The following is a 15,948-nucleotide window of genomic DNA, read 5'->3' on the forward strand; positions in this document are numbered from 1 at the left end:
ATCGTCCCTTTTACAAATTCCCACACCTTCACTTTGTTTTAACAGTAAAAGAGGGACGAAAGATTTTCAGAGGGACAGTCAAACTCATAAATCGAAAATAAACTTACAACGCCTGGCTAAAAATGAAAAAGACAAACAGACAAACAAACTGAATAATAAGCAACACGAACCCCACCAAAAACTAGGGGTGATCTCAGGTGCTCCGGGATGGATAAGCAGATAATGCTCCACATGTGGCACACGTCATGTTGCTTATGCTATAACAAATCCGGTAAATAGTCTAGTACGGTAGGTAAAATTCATGAAAGGGATGGGGGATTGTAGTTACGACGTAAGGAACATATCCGATATCCTTTGTGAAACCGTTATTCCATAGCGGTCGACCCACTCGCGATGGTGTCCGTAAAATTTACAAAGGGGTTATTTCAACTTCACTATTTGGGACTCTAGGTTTACTAGCGTCCTTCTGAGCAGCAACCCTCTATCAAGAAAATGCAAGCACATGAATATCGTATTAATTGGGAGATGTAGGTGCTGCTTGAATGATGCTATTTAGAAATGGAAAGTTCACAATTGGAAAAATGAAATCATCTCTATTGTCGTAAAGTTTTTTTCTCAACCGACCCTCATTGTCAGTTTCTAGATGTAAGTCAAGATATGAGGCCGACTTAACTATATCTGTTGTATCCTTTATCTCTAGTTCGATGGGATAGATGCGTTCAACAATGTCACCAAATTTTGAATTATTTACGGACAGAACGTCATCTACATAGTAGGAAGTAGAGTAAAACGATATTGATAACTTCTTATCTTCCTTAACGATACTGATTTTATTGCAACAAATGCAGAATTTGACAATTAATGTCTTTTCGTCAATGCTAAGGGCTTAGTAATTAATGTTTAAAACCTTAAATAAACGATTTGCTTATAAAACCAAAAATGACCAAATGCAAAAACCAAACACGGTCAATAAATCAAACTTATGCACGTGTAAATAAACTCATCATAGATACCAGGATCAAATTTTGTATTTACGCCAGACACGCATTTCGTCTACAAAAGACTCATCAGTGACGCTCTAATCTAAAAAGTTTTAAAGGCCAAATAAAGTACGAAGTTAAAGCACATTGAGGACCAAAATTCCAAAAAGTTTTGCCTAATACAGCTAAGGTAATCTTTTCCTGAGGTAGAAAAGCCTTAGTATTTCAAACATTTAAAAGTTTAGTAAACAGTTAATTTATAATTATGGCCATATCATTGATCATTCCTGTCAGCACGAAGTGCTGACTACTGGGCTGGTGATACCCTCGGGGAATTATAAATCCACCAGCAGTGGCATCGACCCGATGGTGAAAGTGCTAGTAGTAATGTATACATATTCTCATTCATACTCGTTTACATTTGTGTTTTGATTTGTGAGTCAATGCATGTAACATGTTATAGCTGATAAATATTATTTGCATAATGACTGCATACTTTTATAAGTGGCATTATGTGTTTTTTGTTTTTTTTCAAAATCGAATTGAAATTGATACATTGTATCATAAGTTTCTTATTGTTTATATAGTCTAAATTTAAAATGGATGTAAAATTGAAGAACATCGACAAACCACTGTCACTTTTTATTGAACTTGAAATAGAGGTTCAATATGGTGTTTGAGTACAGCGTTTGCAAATTTTCACTATTCTGTTTTTCATTGGAGCATAACTTAACTTAGAAAACAACATACTTTCCTCCAAATATGCATTTGATTCTCAGTTCTTGTCCAATAACTCCGAAGAGTTCGTTGGGTGTCGACCATAATAAATGTGGAGCTACGTTATCGCTCGTTCCTGAAAGGATAAAAAAGGAATTGTAAATTCTATAAATTATGTTTTGATTGTTGTTTATGAACAATTTGACAATTAGTATAAAAATTCTAAATGTCAATTTATATCCGCCTAAATTTTGCTGATGTACATTTTCTGTATAGTGTCTATCTGCCATTTTTTTATTTTCTTTGTTGGAGTAGGTATTTGCTTTATATTGATTTAAATTATAACACAATCTTGACTGCTTTACCGAAATTGTGACAATTTTACCTGTTTTTACTGATTGTTCCGCTTTCACATTGTTGTCAATATAATAATGTATATGCGACTAAAGTGAGATGTTTAGCTAGCTGTTAAATCAGGTTTAATGCACCAGTTTATACATTAAGTCAGGAATGTGACATTTGTTTTCTGTCTGTTTGGAAAAAGGAAACAACTTGTGTCTGGTTCTGTTTGATGTGTTTGAGCTTTCAATTTTGCCATTTGATAAAGTAATTTCTTTTTGAAATTTCCATAGAGTTCGGTATATTTACTATTCCACTTTTCACAAAAATCCGTCAACGTAACAAAATGATAGTGTAAATATGCATAATGTTGTATGGTACTCACCACTGTTACTGCTAGGTACGATAATGTATCCATGTGAGAACGTATTCTTCCTCATTTTCAGATTTTGTGCCATGCACACATAAGGTTTGCCGTCTTGATGGTCCTCCATTTTAACATTTGTTATATATAATCGGCCTGCAAAAGGTTTTATGCTTTTTACTGATATAATTACAGAAATAGCTAACATACAAATATGATAAGTTTCAAAAAATATGTTTGCGTATTGTATCGAAGGTAACAGCAGATACTTTTACAAAGTGTATCGAAGGTAACAACAGATATGTTTGCGAAGTGTATCGAAGGTAACAAGAGATATGTTTGCGAAGTGTATCGAAGGTAACAACAGATATGTTTGTGTTTTGTATCGAAGGTAACAAGAGATATGTTTGCGTATTGTATCGAAGGTAACAACATATATGTTTACGTATTGTATCGAAGGTAACAAGAGATATGTTTGCGTATTGTATCGAAGGTAACAACAGATATGTTTGCGTATTGTATCGAAGGTAACAACAAATATGTTTGCGAAGTGTATCGAAGGTAACAAGAGATATGTTTGCGTATTGTATCGAAGGTAACAACAAATATGTTTGCGTATTGTATCGAAGGTAACAACAAATATGTTTGCGAAGTGTATCGAAGGTAACAACAGATATGTTTGCGTATTGTATCGAAGGTAACAAGAGATATGTTTACGTATTGTATCGAAGGTAACAAGAGATATGTTTGCGTATTGTATCGAAGGTAACAACAGATATGTTTGCGTATTGTATCGAAGGTAACAACAAATATGTTTGCGAAGTGTATCGAAGGTAACAACAGATATGTTTGCGTATTGTATCGAAGGTAACAACAAATATGTTTGCGAAGTGTATCGAAAGTAACAACAGATATGTTTGCGAAGTGTATCGAAGGTAACAACAGATATGTTTGCGTAGTGTATCGAAGGTTACAAAAGATATGTTTGCGAAGTGTATCGAAGATAACAACAGATATGTTGATATTTGGATTCGCATGCACCAATATTTGTTTGGCAAATGACGCGAATCACTACTTTCAGAAGACAATATGATAAATCTATATAAAAGGTATTTTGAAATCTGAAAAGAAATATGAAAAATATATACACTAATCAATTGCAAGTACCTGTAAATACTCCTCTGATTTGAAACTTTAATGTTGAAAAGCAAATAATACGTAAGTATTAAATCCCAATCATATTTCACGTTTTGATGTAAATTTGCTAGCAGTCTAATAGACTCCAAAACATGTAGATTTTATAGTGTCTACATATCTGTACAACTATTTTGTTGATTATAAAGTATTGTACTCTCACCTTCTAGATCCATAGTGATTCTTTTATCCAAATTTATGGCCGTCGTGGCCTGTGTTCTCGGATCTCTGATATGCCACGAGAGTATGGCCTTTGGTATGCTGGTTGGTGGTGTACAACGTAATTTAACAGGATGACCGGGAATGACAGTGACAATCTCGTCCTTCCCATACGGGAAATCCCTTAGCATAGCTTGGCGGAAATTAATGTTTATTGATGTTGATACTCCTAAATGATTGTAAGCTTTACACTGGAAAATTCCTTCATCTTTTGGTCTCGGTTTATTCATTACAATAGTTCCTGAGTCTTGCAGTATAACCATTCTGTTATCGTTACCGCTAGTATCAAACGGTCTCTCATTTCTTGTCCAATTGTATCTAAGTATAAAATAGAATATCGTATGTATTCTCTTATAGATATTTTGAGAATATAATAAGACGTTGAGAACAACAAAGAGATAAACAGAACTAAGTCGAAAAGAGACCAACAAAATAATGCTTAAAAACGATAAAAGTTGAAAAGACAAAGAACAGTCTATAATATGTATTGAACAGATATATCAAACAAGTTATTGCAGAAGTACAAGCCATGAGAAAAAAATTGTCTCTCGATAGCGGCTCTGGAAATTTGATCTTATCAAGAGTCATATTTCTCCTTGAAATGATCTATCTGTTTGATTAAACCTTATCTAGTATAAAGAGATGGATAAGTTTGAAAAAGCATTCATCATTTTAAAAACATTAATCGACCTTCGCTACCGAGACCTTTGAGATGGTTGCATTTATTTGACAAAGCGCACAGCTGATTCACGTTTCCGTTGTAATAAATGTGTTGGAAAAGACCACGACAAAGAGAGTAAAAACTACTAAAAAGACATATCATAGTGTGTATAACCTGGAGTTTAAGTAAAACGTGACCTGATTCAACCACCAAGACAGAATACATATATAAAAAGTATAATAATTTGGAACTTTGAAAATATCATTCGAAGCAAAAAATTCAACAATCTCAACAGACTGTTGCATTGTCACATTACATTACTGAACCCGTAAGAGTCAGTACACATACGCTGGAAGTCATAAACTTACAGTGAGCTGATAGTTTTACGTTTTACTTCGTGTTGCATTCCTCACTGTGACTTAAAGATGAAGAACAGCAAAGCAATCGTTGTTCCTTTGCATTAAGTGGGGTTTTATTTGTTTTTTTTTTGGTTTTTTTTGCTGTGCAAGTATTGATTTTGAGTCATTGATAGATATCCAGGGTCATATACTTGGTTTTACTGTGCAGGTATTGATTTTGAGTCATTGATAGATATCCCGGGTCATATACTTGGTTTTACTGTGCAAGTATTGATTTTGAGTCATGGATAGATATCCCAGGCCATTTACTTGGTTTTACTGTGCAGGTATTGATTTTGAGTCATGGATAGATATCCCGGGTCATATACTTGGTTTTACTGTGCAGGTATTGATTTTGAGTCATTGATAGATATCCCGGGTCATATACTTGGTTTTACTGTGCAGGTATTGATTTTGAGTCATGGATAGATATCCTGGGTCATATACTTGGTTTTACTGTGCAGGTATTGATTTTGAGTCATGGATAGATATCCCGGGTCATATACTTGGTTTTACTGTGCAGGTATTGATTTTGAGTCATGGATAGATATCCTGGGTCATATACTTGGTTTTACTGTGCAGGTATTGATTTTGAGTCATTGATAGATATCCCGGGTCATATACTTGGTTTTACTGTGCAGGTATTGATTTTGAGTCATGGATAGATATCCCGGGTCATATACTTGGTTTTACTGTGCAGGTATTGATTTTGAGTCATGGATAGATATCCCGGGTCATATACTTGGTTTTACTGTGCAAGTATTGATTTTGAGTCATTGATAGATATCCCGGGTCATATACTTGGTTTTACTGTGCAAGTATTGATTTTGAGTCATGGATAGATATCCTGGGTCATATACTTGGTTTTACTGTGCAGGTATTGATTTTGAGTCATGGATAGATATCCTGGGTCATATACTTGGTTTTACTGTGCAAGTATTGATTTTGAGTCATGGATAGATATCCTGGGTCATATACTTGGTTTTACTGTGCAAGTATTGATTTTGAGTCATTGATAGACATCCCGGGTCATATATTACTGTACAAGTATTGATTTTGAGTCATTGATAGATATCCTGGGTCATATACTTGGTTTTACTGTGCAAGTATTGATTTTGAGTCATGGATAGATATCCTGGGTCATATACTTGGTTTTACTGTGCAAGTATTGATTTTGAGTCATTGATAGATATCCCAGGCCATTTACTTGGTTTTACTGTGCAGGTATTGATTTTGAGTTATGGATGGATATCACGGGTCATATACTTGGTTTTACTGTGCAAGTATTGATTTTGAGTCATTGATAGATATCCCAGACCATTTACTTGGTTTAACTGTGCAAGTATTGATTTTGAGTCATTGATAGATATCCTGGGTCATATACTTGGTTTTACTGTGCAAGTATTGATTTTGAGTCATTGATAGATATCCCAGGCCATTTACTTGGTTTTACTGTGCAGGTATTGATTTTGAGTCATGGATAGATATCCCAGGCCATTTACTTGGTTTTACTGTGCAGGTATCGATTTTGAGTCATGGATAGATATCCCGGGTCATATACTTGGTTTTACTGTGCAGGTATTGATTTTGAGTCATGGATAGATATCCTGGGTCATATACTTGGTTTTACTGTGCAAGTATTGATTTTGAGTCATTGATAGATATCCCGGGTCATATACTTGGTTTTACTGTGCAAGTATTGATTTTGAGTCATGGATAGATATCCAGGGTCATATACTTGGTTTTACTTTGCAGGTATTGATTTTGAGTCATGGATAGATATCCTGGGTCATATACTTGGTTTTACTGTGCAAGTATTGATTTTGAGTCATGGATAGATATCCTGGGTCATATACTTGGTTTTACTGTGCAAGTATTGATTTTGAGTCATTGATAGATATCCCGGGTCATATATTACTGTACAAGTATTGATTTTGAGTCATTGATAGTTATCCTGGGTCATATACTTGGTTTTACTGTGCAAGTATTGATTTTGAGTCATGGATAGATATCCCGGGTCATATACTTGGTTTTACTGTGCAAGTATTGATTTTGAGTCATTGATAGATATCCCGGGCCATTTACTTGGTTTTACTGTGCAAGTATTGATTTTGAGTCATTGATAAATATCCCGGGTCATATACTTGGTTTTTTTTTCTATTTTATTGAAAACATCCGTTACTGTCATTAAACTTAAGATCAGTGTAACATAGTCAATGTCTGTGTACCTAAGGTCAAAGAAACATAATGTGTTGCTGTCAATAAACACATACGTAACTGGCAGTCAGTAAACTTAAGATAAGTGGAACATATCTACAATTTTAAGTCTATCTAAGCTTAATGGAACACATCCGTTAATGCAAGTAGAACTACATTTAAAGTAACATAGTCGAAACTATCAGTACTCCGCAGATCAAAGGAACATCTTTGTTACCGACAGTAAACACATCTATAACTGTCAGTTAGTTACCACAAGATAAATGGATATAATATATGATTACTGTCAATAATGATAAGAACATAGATCAGCACTGTCCGTAAATCTACGATCATTGAATAATAAACGTTATTGTCAGTAAACATATTCGTAACTTTCAGTAAGTAAACTTCCGATCATTGGAACATATATGACATTGTCAGTAAACCTATTAATAACCTGTTAATCACTAAACCTTATATCGATTAACAATTCGGTATCTGTCAGTAACTGAAGCTCAATGGAACATATTCATATAACTGTCGAATATCTAAGATATCTAAGATCTAGGGAATCGGAAGGTTACAATGTTATTCCCCAGGTTAGTAGAATCAAAAATTTACTCTGAGTACAGCCAAACCTGTGCATCTGCAAAAGTTTTAAGGCATAGCATGCCCTAGATAAATAAAATTCAAATGCATTGTATGTTTCAGAAAATTCAAATCTTTGCTAGATTTTGCAGTGCACTTTTTTTTGTTCCTGCAGACGATGATAAATTAACAAACAGTTATAATTCTTTTTCCTAACTTAGTTTATTTTGACACCTTCTCCACATATGACAAAAAAGTACTGTAAAATCCTGTTAGGTTTTTTTTTTAAACATAAACATGTTTTTACTCACTTTGGTGCAGGAACTCCACCAGCTATACATTGTATTTCCACACTTTCATCGACCTTATAGTAGATATCTTTCTCCGGTTGCACATATATATTGGGTGGTCGGTTTGGTACTAAAAAAATAGTTTAAGCACAATAAGTATGTATTAGTTTAATGATAAAGATTATTCTTCTAATAGGTGTGCGGGAGTTTCTCGCTGAATTGAAAAGCCATTGTTGGACTGTTTTCTGCTCTATGGTCGGGTTGTTGTGTCTTTGACACATTCCCCATTTGCATTCTCAATTTTAAGCGTCAATATACAATACATGATGTAGCTAGCTGGCTGTATGAAAAATTATTAAAACAATCTTAATTTAAACAGTATGTGGCACTGTCCTAACTTTGAGCAGGTACTTAATCGCCACGGTGATCCGTTGGTAAATTGCCGGCCTAGCGTAGATGGACCAATCAGAATTCAATCCCCGGTTGAAGCAAGTAATTATCGTCACATTAACCTATGATGTCTGTTTAGTTTGCTCAACCATGTTTGTCTATATAATGGATCTATATACAAGTAGAAGGTTTAGATAAAACGAGCTTCAACTAAGCATTTCGAAAATGCCTGTACCAAATCGTGAATATAAAAGGTGTTTTTTTTTTACTCGTTACGTTGATTTAAAGGTTTAATGTTGTCCGTTTTAATGGACTTTCTTTTTTTGAAATATCTTTGGCGTTCGGTATTTTGTTATACTTTCAATTTAATCAAAATATATTGTTTTTGGTAGTTGCTGCTTGTGCTGCTTCTCTCCTCAATTCATGGCATATAAAAGTAAAAGTAAAACTATAAATTGTCCTGGTATGTTAGAAAGTTTGACTGCTAAGTATGATCTTGTCAAATAGCGTGCCAAAATCAAGCTGACTTAGCATGCTATTCCTGGCCAAATCAGATTTCATATTCGTATCACATTAACATGGTCTCGTCCAGATATGCATGAACTTTTTGCCATTGGATTTTAAACAACAAATTATCCGATCATATATCCATCTTTTAAATCTGGTGGGCCAGCCTGCTCCTTTTAAACATGTTAAACACAGCAGGGTTCATTTTGTAGCACATTTACATGTTTCCGTCTTGATATGCATGTATAATGTTTGCCACTGGATGTTAAAACTAATTCATCCATATATCATTCGTACAGAAACTTCAAATAAAGAAGACAAGGCTTAACACCCACAGTAAACAGCCACTGATGCAATATTTTTATTTGATATTGATAAAAATACGTTTTAACGTATTGATAAGAAGCCTTTTACAAATGCATTCATTTATCATAAAGTAAGATAAGTGTTTTGGTGACATAATGGGAAAACCCATGCACAGGTGTGGCCAACTTAGTATAAAAAATGTAACATTAAAAACAAAAATAAAATCATTTATCAATTCATAATTTAACATTACAAAAATTGGGAATTTCATATATAGTGATAATATCAATACTAAAAGTTGATTGTTAATTTCAGCTATAGTAAGTCATTTCAATATCTTTTCTTGCTTTTCAGTTTCCAGTAAAGAGCTTCGTTCTTACTATTACAGTTTCACGATAATAACCGAAACAAACAAAAACATTCTTATTCAAAAGTGATATTTTTTGTGAATTAATAAAATTCCAGAAAACGATCACAAGTATAAACTACAGTTGAAATTCCAAAACAAACTCTGGTAAACTTTGGTGGTAGTTTAAAAGGGAAGAGTTTTATATTGACTTATGATGACGGTGGGCGGACCACGACACGATAGACGCGAAGTGATAGCAATAAACATGTATATAGTCCAAATGGACCATCTGATTCAAGTGAGCCAAATGTTAATGCCTTCTACGAAATATTTTCTGTAATGAGTTTGTTCCTGATATTTTTTAACTAAGTCAATATCAAATAGAATTGTTTACATTACTCGCCAAATGAGAGTTTCATTTCTGTAATGGTGGATTATTTCCTTATAAAGGCTTAAGGGGTAGTTTGAAGTAATGCAATAAAAATCAACAAAATTTTGTGTGACCCATGACAACACATATACATTTGAGCGTTGAAATGGCTTTAAGTCAAATTTAACGTAGAACATCTTGACCGTTGTTTAAAAAGCAGAGAATGGACCCCACACTCAACTCATTATACATGTATGACTTCTGGTAAATAAACTTACAGGTGCGTGTTCGATTTTGTAGTTGAGCTTTGGGTATCACAGTTACAAAGACACATATCAGGAACAACCTCGCCATGTTTTATTCCTAAAGATAGAAATTGTTTATGTAGAAAATGAAAAATGTTTGTATTAATTTGCATAACATAGTATTATAATACAGAAGCAAAGAAAAATACAATTGAACATGTTGCTGGGGAGAAAAAATATATTAGTAAGATTTGTTTCGATAATAGGTTGTGTACTCTACTGTCTATAAACATATGTGTGGTCTTTAAGATGTAGGAAGGAAAAGTTTTCTAGATAATATCTTATTTGAGAAATTGGTTCTCTAGTTAATGAAGAGCTCATTATTAGTCTTCTGTGGGAATCAATCTTGTACACAAATTTAGTAAAACTTAGAATCATGATTGTAATTAAAAAATAATTTATTTGAATAAATCAAAATTTGTTCCGGTTTGCTCAGTCTTAAGTTTTATAAGTTGTATTTTTGTAGACTGCTGTTTGTCATGTTTGTCTTTTCTTAGTTTTTTCTATTGTATTTTTTCGCATGATGTAGTGTGAATTTTTCATTGGTTTATGAGTTTGGATATCCCATTGGTATGAACATTACAACCTTTCTTTTAAGGAGGCAGCACTTTGAAAATATGATTTTTGCTTTTAAATAAAGTACCGGAAGTCAGCCAATTCATCATAATATATGAAAAAAAGACTAATGTGTTCTCGTCTTTATCTTATATTATTTTGGTCTGCATACAATGATGTCTTTTTGTCGTCTGAAAACATCACTACTGTCATATTATAGACCTTAAATCTTAATTCCTTTCTAAGATGTTTTATCCTACCTGACCAAATACGCTTCAAGTCGCCATTTTCAAATTTTGATCAACAAATTCGTCATTGTGGAGATAACGGCAATATTCAGATAAGCTGATAAACACACATTCAATATGATACTAGCGTTTTTCTTAGTGATGTAAATATTTCTGACTGTATTTGGAATTTTATACACGAAACAAACATTTCCTGTTATCATAATTTATATTTTTCCAATCAGTTGTAGAAAAGTGTCTCATAAAACGTTTGATTTTGTTTGTTCACATCTTATCTCAAATGTGTAAATATCAATTTCTAGTATATATGGGATATCAAAGAAATATGTTCTATATTTATTACATGTGTTAGTCCAACAGAAAAATGGTGGAGTAGCCTAATCCGAAAAAGAAAAGTAGAAAACAAATATAAATTGTTGCAAAATAAGTATAACCGTAAATATCTAACCCTTTGAAGCGCGGTCATTATAAAATATACAGATGTGTAGCGTATGAAATAGCGAAATATTTTTTTTTATAGTTGTACTGTAGGACTGATAACACCATTTTCTGTTCCAGATAACTATACTGTCAAATAACGACTATTGACGGAACAATTTGTCGAGTTTTTTTCATATTGAAATTAATAAAAAATAAAAAATCTCAAGAAATTAATCTTTTAAAAACAGTTTGTCAATAATCCATTATTTATATTGATTTACGGTTTGTCTAAACTTAAAGTCATAAGAAACGAGTGACCGGTGAAAAATAATGCTCTTCAAATTCTTAAACCTATGCATACAACCATCATAAACTTAGTTTTCTGTGCACGAATTTATCATTTTTTTCTCATATATTTCGTATAAGCGTCATTTTTTTTAATCGGTCAGTGTTGTTGTGAAAATATGGCAGGTAATTAAAGTTCGTGCTTTGAAGCCGAAGTTTAACGATTGTCACCTGTTTGTCAACAATCAACAAAAAAGGATTATTTTTTTTTAATTTGAGGTTTCTTATGACTTTAAAACGCTTATGCTAATTAAAGAAATTTCGTTAATAAAACAATATTGGTTTCGTTTCACTCAGTCTTATTTTTCTTTTGTTTTATTTTGTAGACTACTTGTCTTTTTGTCATCTATGTTGTACGTTTCTGCAATAACGTATACCCACAGGTAATAGGTATTCATTCCTATGGGCAACAATTGCACACCATTGATAGCAGACTTGATCCTGTATTGTCATGAATCACAGTTTGAGGCCAACTCAGTAATCATTTAAAGACAGTAAACGTTACCTTGATGATTGTTTTGCTTGCTTTTAAAAAATCCAGAGTTTTCTAATTATACAACAGAAGATTACTCAAAGGAACTACCTAAAAATGAATCTAATACAGACAGCAGTAGTTGTCATTTTTTTTCTAGATTTGGATATATCAGAATCACACGGGGATTTATAAACAAAATTACCGACAAAAAACGATGATGTGTTGTTACCATGGCAATTGTTTATTTTTTTCTATTTTTTAGTGCAATGTTCGTTAGTCTGTAGTCGACTGTTATCAGTGGTATAATAGTACACCATAAGAACGAACTATAAAATTCAGTTGAAAAAGGCTAAACTCATCAGATGGACAAAAATACAAGTGGACGTGGCTGGGTACATGTACATCCCAACAACAAAAAGACCGTGACAAGGAACAGATCTGCTCGTACTCGAGGTTAATTGACCACTCGTTTAAAGTCATTAACAACTATTACTAAAAGCATGCATCTAACATGCACTAAATGGGTTCATAAGTTAGGTTTTCATAGTTATTCACCGGCTCCATAAACAATTGTTTTTTAGGACTGACACATAAAGTTTCACTGATACATGCATCATTATGAAAATTTCTATGACGCCGGAATGAACGTGTCTTTCCGAAACATTCGTCAAAATACCTTCCAAGTTAATCTGGGATATAGCAAAAATAGACCATTTTTGTGTTTTGTTTGGCATTGCATGTGATACTGCCCCATACCGATGTACTTTTACTCAAAGAAAAAAAATCAAGAAGTTACGGAAAAACACTTGTCCGTGAGAAGTTCTAGACTTGTATCTTCTAGCACACGATGTCAAATACATGGGGTTATTAAAATCTTTTATTTTTCATTTCCCAAACAAACAAAAAATACGAAAACATCATTTTTACCCTGGTAAAACAGTAAAAACACAATCAGTCCTGTGCTAAACAAACCTCAACAGTTCGGTGCAAAAAAACACGTCATTTTAGGGAAACCCGATTAGTCCGCTGCCAAGCAATTTTAATAAAGCTTTAATATGCGATATTTAAAGTTTTTGAATGCACAGAAGTGGTTCTAATATGTATTTTTTATGAAATAAAGGAGCACAAAAAGTCCACATTCTAATATAATGTGTATTTGAACGGAAAACACACCATTAGTAGCTGTGTTCGGCCTGTTGTCCTGTTTAGTGTGGAGCTTTTTGAAAAAAGCCAAGAGTGATACCGAAGCAAAATGACAATTTTTGCAAAGTTAGATCATCGGTGCCTTACGTGATCATATAAACAAACACTCACGACTTCTTTTCGTCTATTTGGCTCATTTTGTGTCACATTGTCTGAAAACAAAACGCGATAAGTCCGTTGCCGAACCCGATTAGTGCGGAAACGCCGACAAAAACCCGATAAGTCCGTTACCATTCTACACCGTGGTTATATTTCAATCAAATTCCGGGATTCTGTTACCACAGTACATATATACGTCAAATATTTGGCAAGAAGGTTTGACTGTACACGAAGGGTTGTTATTGAAAACGGAATATTACATCACAATGTTTAAAGCAATGTTGTTTATGGTGATGTAGGAAATTAACACTGCATTTGATTGCAGACAAACAAAATTTTAAACTGTTGGATATACATTGGGTAATCATCAAAGCACCATTGTGTTTTCATTTGGTTTTAATATAAAATATTTTGGAAGCTTGGGGTAACATTGTAACTAAAGCTTGTTAACATAAAAAAAAGTAACTTCCAGTGATAGATTTGATCTTTTATGCATAAAATGTTATGTGAAATGTTGACTGTAGTGAATAGTTTAAACTTGAACGCATGTCAAGGCAAGTACTGTATTTCTTTATTTGATACAAAGATAAATTCTGCAATGTTTTAAAAAAAAATGCTTAACCAAGGTTAATACGGAAAACACAATGGTGGTATAATAAGCTGAGCTATTTTTTAATGTTTGTAATTTAAAGGTTTGATTGGCTTGCTTGATTTGTTTGGAATCATTTTTCTTTAAAGCATTATCAATACTGGCGAATAGAATATTTTGTATTAGAAAAATTAAAACATAACTAAATATATTTTGCTATACATATAGTTATGAGAAACTGAATCCTACACACTGTCAACACTTTACTTATATTATGGCGTTGTACGTGGTTTAGGAGGGGAGTGTTTGAGCTCACACACATGTTTAGCCCTGCTGAATTCTGTATATACCTGTCCCAAGTTAGGAGTCTGTTATAGATCAGTTGTTGTCGTTGGTTCATGTTCTGCACCATTGTCACAAGTAAGAAGAATAGTTGAGTGAACACGTACACATGCTAAATATGTTAGTCTGAAGATTTTTTTTTATAATCATATGGTATTCTGTGCCCATATCAGATAGGCTTCTTGGAAAAATCATCGTGTACGCTCGAGTTCAAAAGTTCTGAAAGACGATAATGAATAGATTTAAAAGGTATGCAAAATTATGCATCATGTGTTCACTTTAGAAATAAAATCCTCGCTGAGCGCAGCTTGATACGACCGCAGGGGTCGAACCATGAACAGTTGGTGCAAGTCAGTTTGGACACAATATTCAAGTTTGATACTGTTTGAATTTGGATTGTGATCAAATTTTGACATAATATAGGTTTTTGACGTAAAATAAATGTGGTGAAAGATCTTAAAATTTGAAATGGATAGAAATATTTGTATTAATTTTCAATTGAAGATTTCTTGCTATTGTAAAATACTGTGCTATTGAAGATTTCTTGCTAATGTGCATCACTGTGCTATAGTGCAATACTATACAATTGAAGATTTCCTGCTATTGCACAATACTTTGTATAATAATTTATACATCATATTTGGTCTGTATATCCTGCCATATCAGTATTTTTTGCTTTAATATAAGAAATATAAATTGATGGAAAAATTGATTTTTTTTAACCCCCTTTCAGTAATTACCCACAGACTCAAATCCCAGCTTTTCCTTTGTGGTATGGTACCTTGCTGTACAATTTCAGAGAGATCCATACACTTGGCCTCAAGTAATTGTCTGGAAACTAGGAAAATGCTTGTTTTTGGCCCCTAATACCTGAATGTTTGGGGTAATTACCCCCAAAATTAAATCCCAGCCTTCCCTTTGAGTTATGATACCTTGCATTACAATTTTAGAGAGATCCATACACTTAATCACGTTATTGTCTGGAAACTAGAAAACTACTTGTTTTTTTTACACTTTTTTGGCCCCTTATTCCTGAACCTTTAGTGAAATTACCCCCAAACTCAATCCCAGCCTTCCCTTTGTGATATAGAACCTTTTGGTACAATTTCAGAAAGATAAATACACTAAAATACAAGTAATTGTCTGGTAATTAGAAAAATGCTTATTTTGACACCTTTTGAGCCCCTAATTCCTTACTTGTTGGGACCATAACCCCCAAAATAAATCCAAACGTTCCTTTTGTGGTTTCAAACCTTGTATTTTAACTTCATAGAGATCCATTCACTTAAACTAAAGTTAATATCCGGAAACCAAGTGTGTTTGGATGAATCTGACGAAGAGGACGAAGACGACAAGTGATACAAATATACCACCACAAATTTTTTTTGCGGTCGTATAAAAAGGAGTAGATACCAAGGGGTGGATGTGTGATACAAGATCACTGGTAGAAAAAAACAGATATGCCTTGACAGAAAGAAATCAAAGTGCTCAAAAGC

The 15,948-nt window shown here is 33.4% G+C and overlaps 2 protein-coding genes across 5 annotated transcripts in view; both read right to left on the reverse strand.

The window, feature by feature from the left end:
- The window catches only part of LOC139502127 (neuroglian-like), a 28,365-nt gene extending 17,278 nt beyond the window's left edge, over window positions 1-11,087 (reverse strand). For all 3 annotated transcript variants that reach the window (XM_071291503.1, XM_071291500.1, XM_071291502.1), the window contains exons 1-6: window positions 10,992-11,087; window positions 10,150-10,234; window positions 7,971-8,079; window positions 3,758-4,131; window positions 2,422-2,556; window positions 1,731-1,833 (exon numbers count right to left, since the gene is read on the reverse strand). In XM_071291503.1, coding sequence (XP_071147604.1) covers window positions 1,731-1,833; window positions 2,422-2,556; window positions 3,758-4,131; window positions 7,971-8,079; window positions 10,150-10,225 — 797 coding nt within the window. In that variant the 5' untranslated portion in view covers window positions 10,226-10,234; window positions 10,992-11,087. The remainder of the gene's footprint in view (window positions 1-1,730; window positions 1,834-2,421; window positions 2,557-3,757; window positions 4,132-7,970; window positions 8,080-10,149; window positions 10,235-10,991) is intronic.
- Window positions 1-15,948, reverse strand: part of LOC139501986 (tyrosine-protein phosphatase non-receptor type 11-like) — a 462,346-nt gene that overhangs the window by 395,489 nt on the left and 50,909 nt on the right. The gene's annotated exons all lie outside the window — the stretch shown is intronic.

Source organism: Mytilus edulis, chromosome 13 (assembly GCF_963676685.1).
Source record: "Mytilus edulis chromosome 13, xbMytEdul2.2, whole genome shotgun sequence".
Lineage (NCBI taxonomy): Eukaryota > Metazoa > Mollusca > Bivalvia > Mytilida > Mytilidae > Mytilus > Mytilus edulis.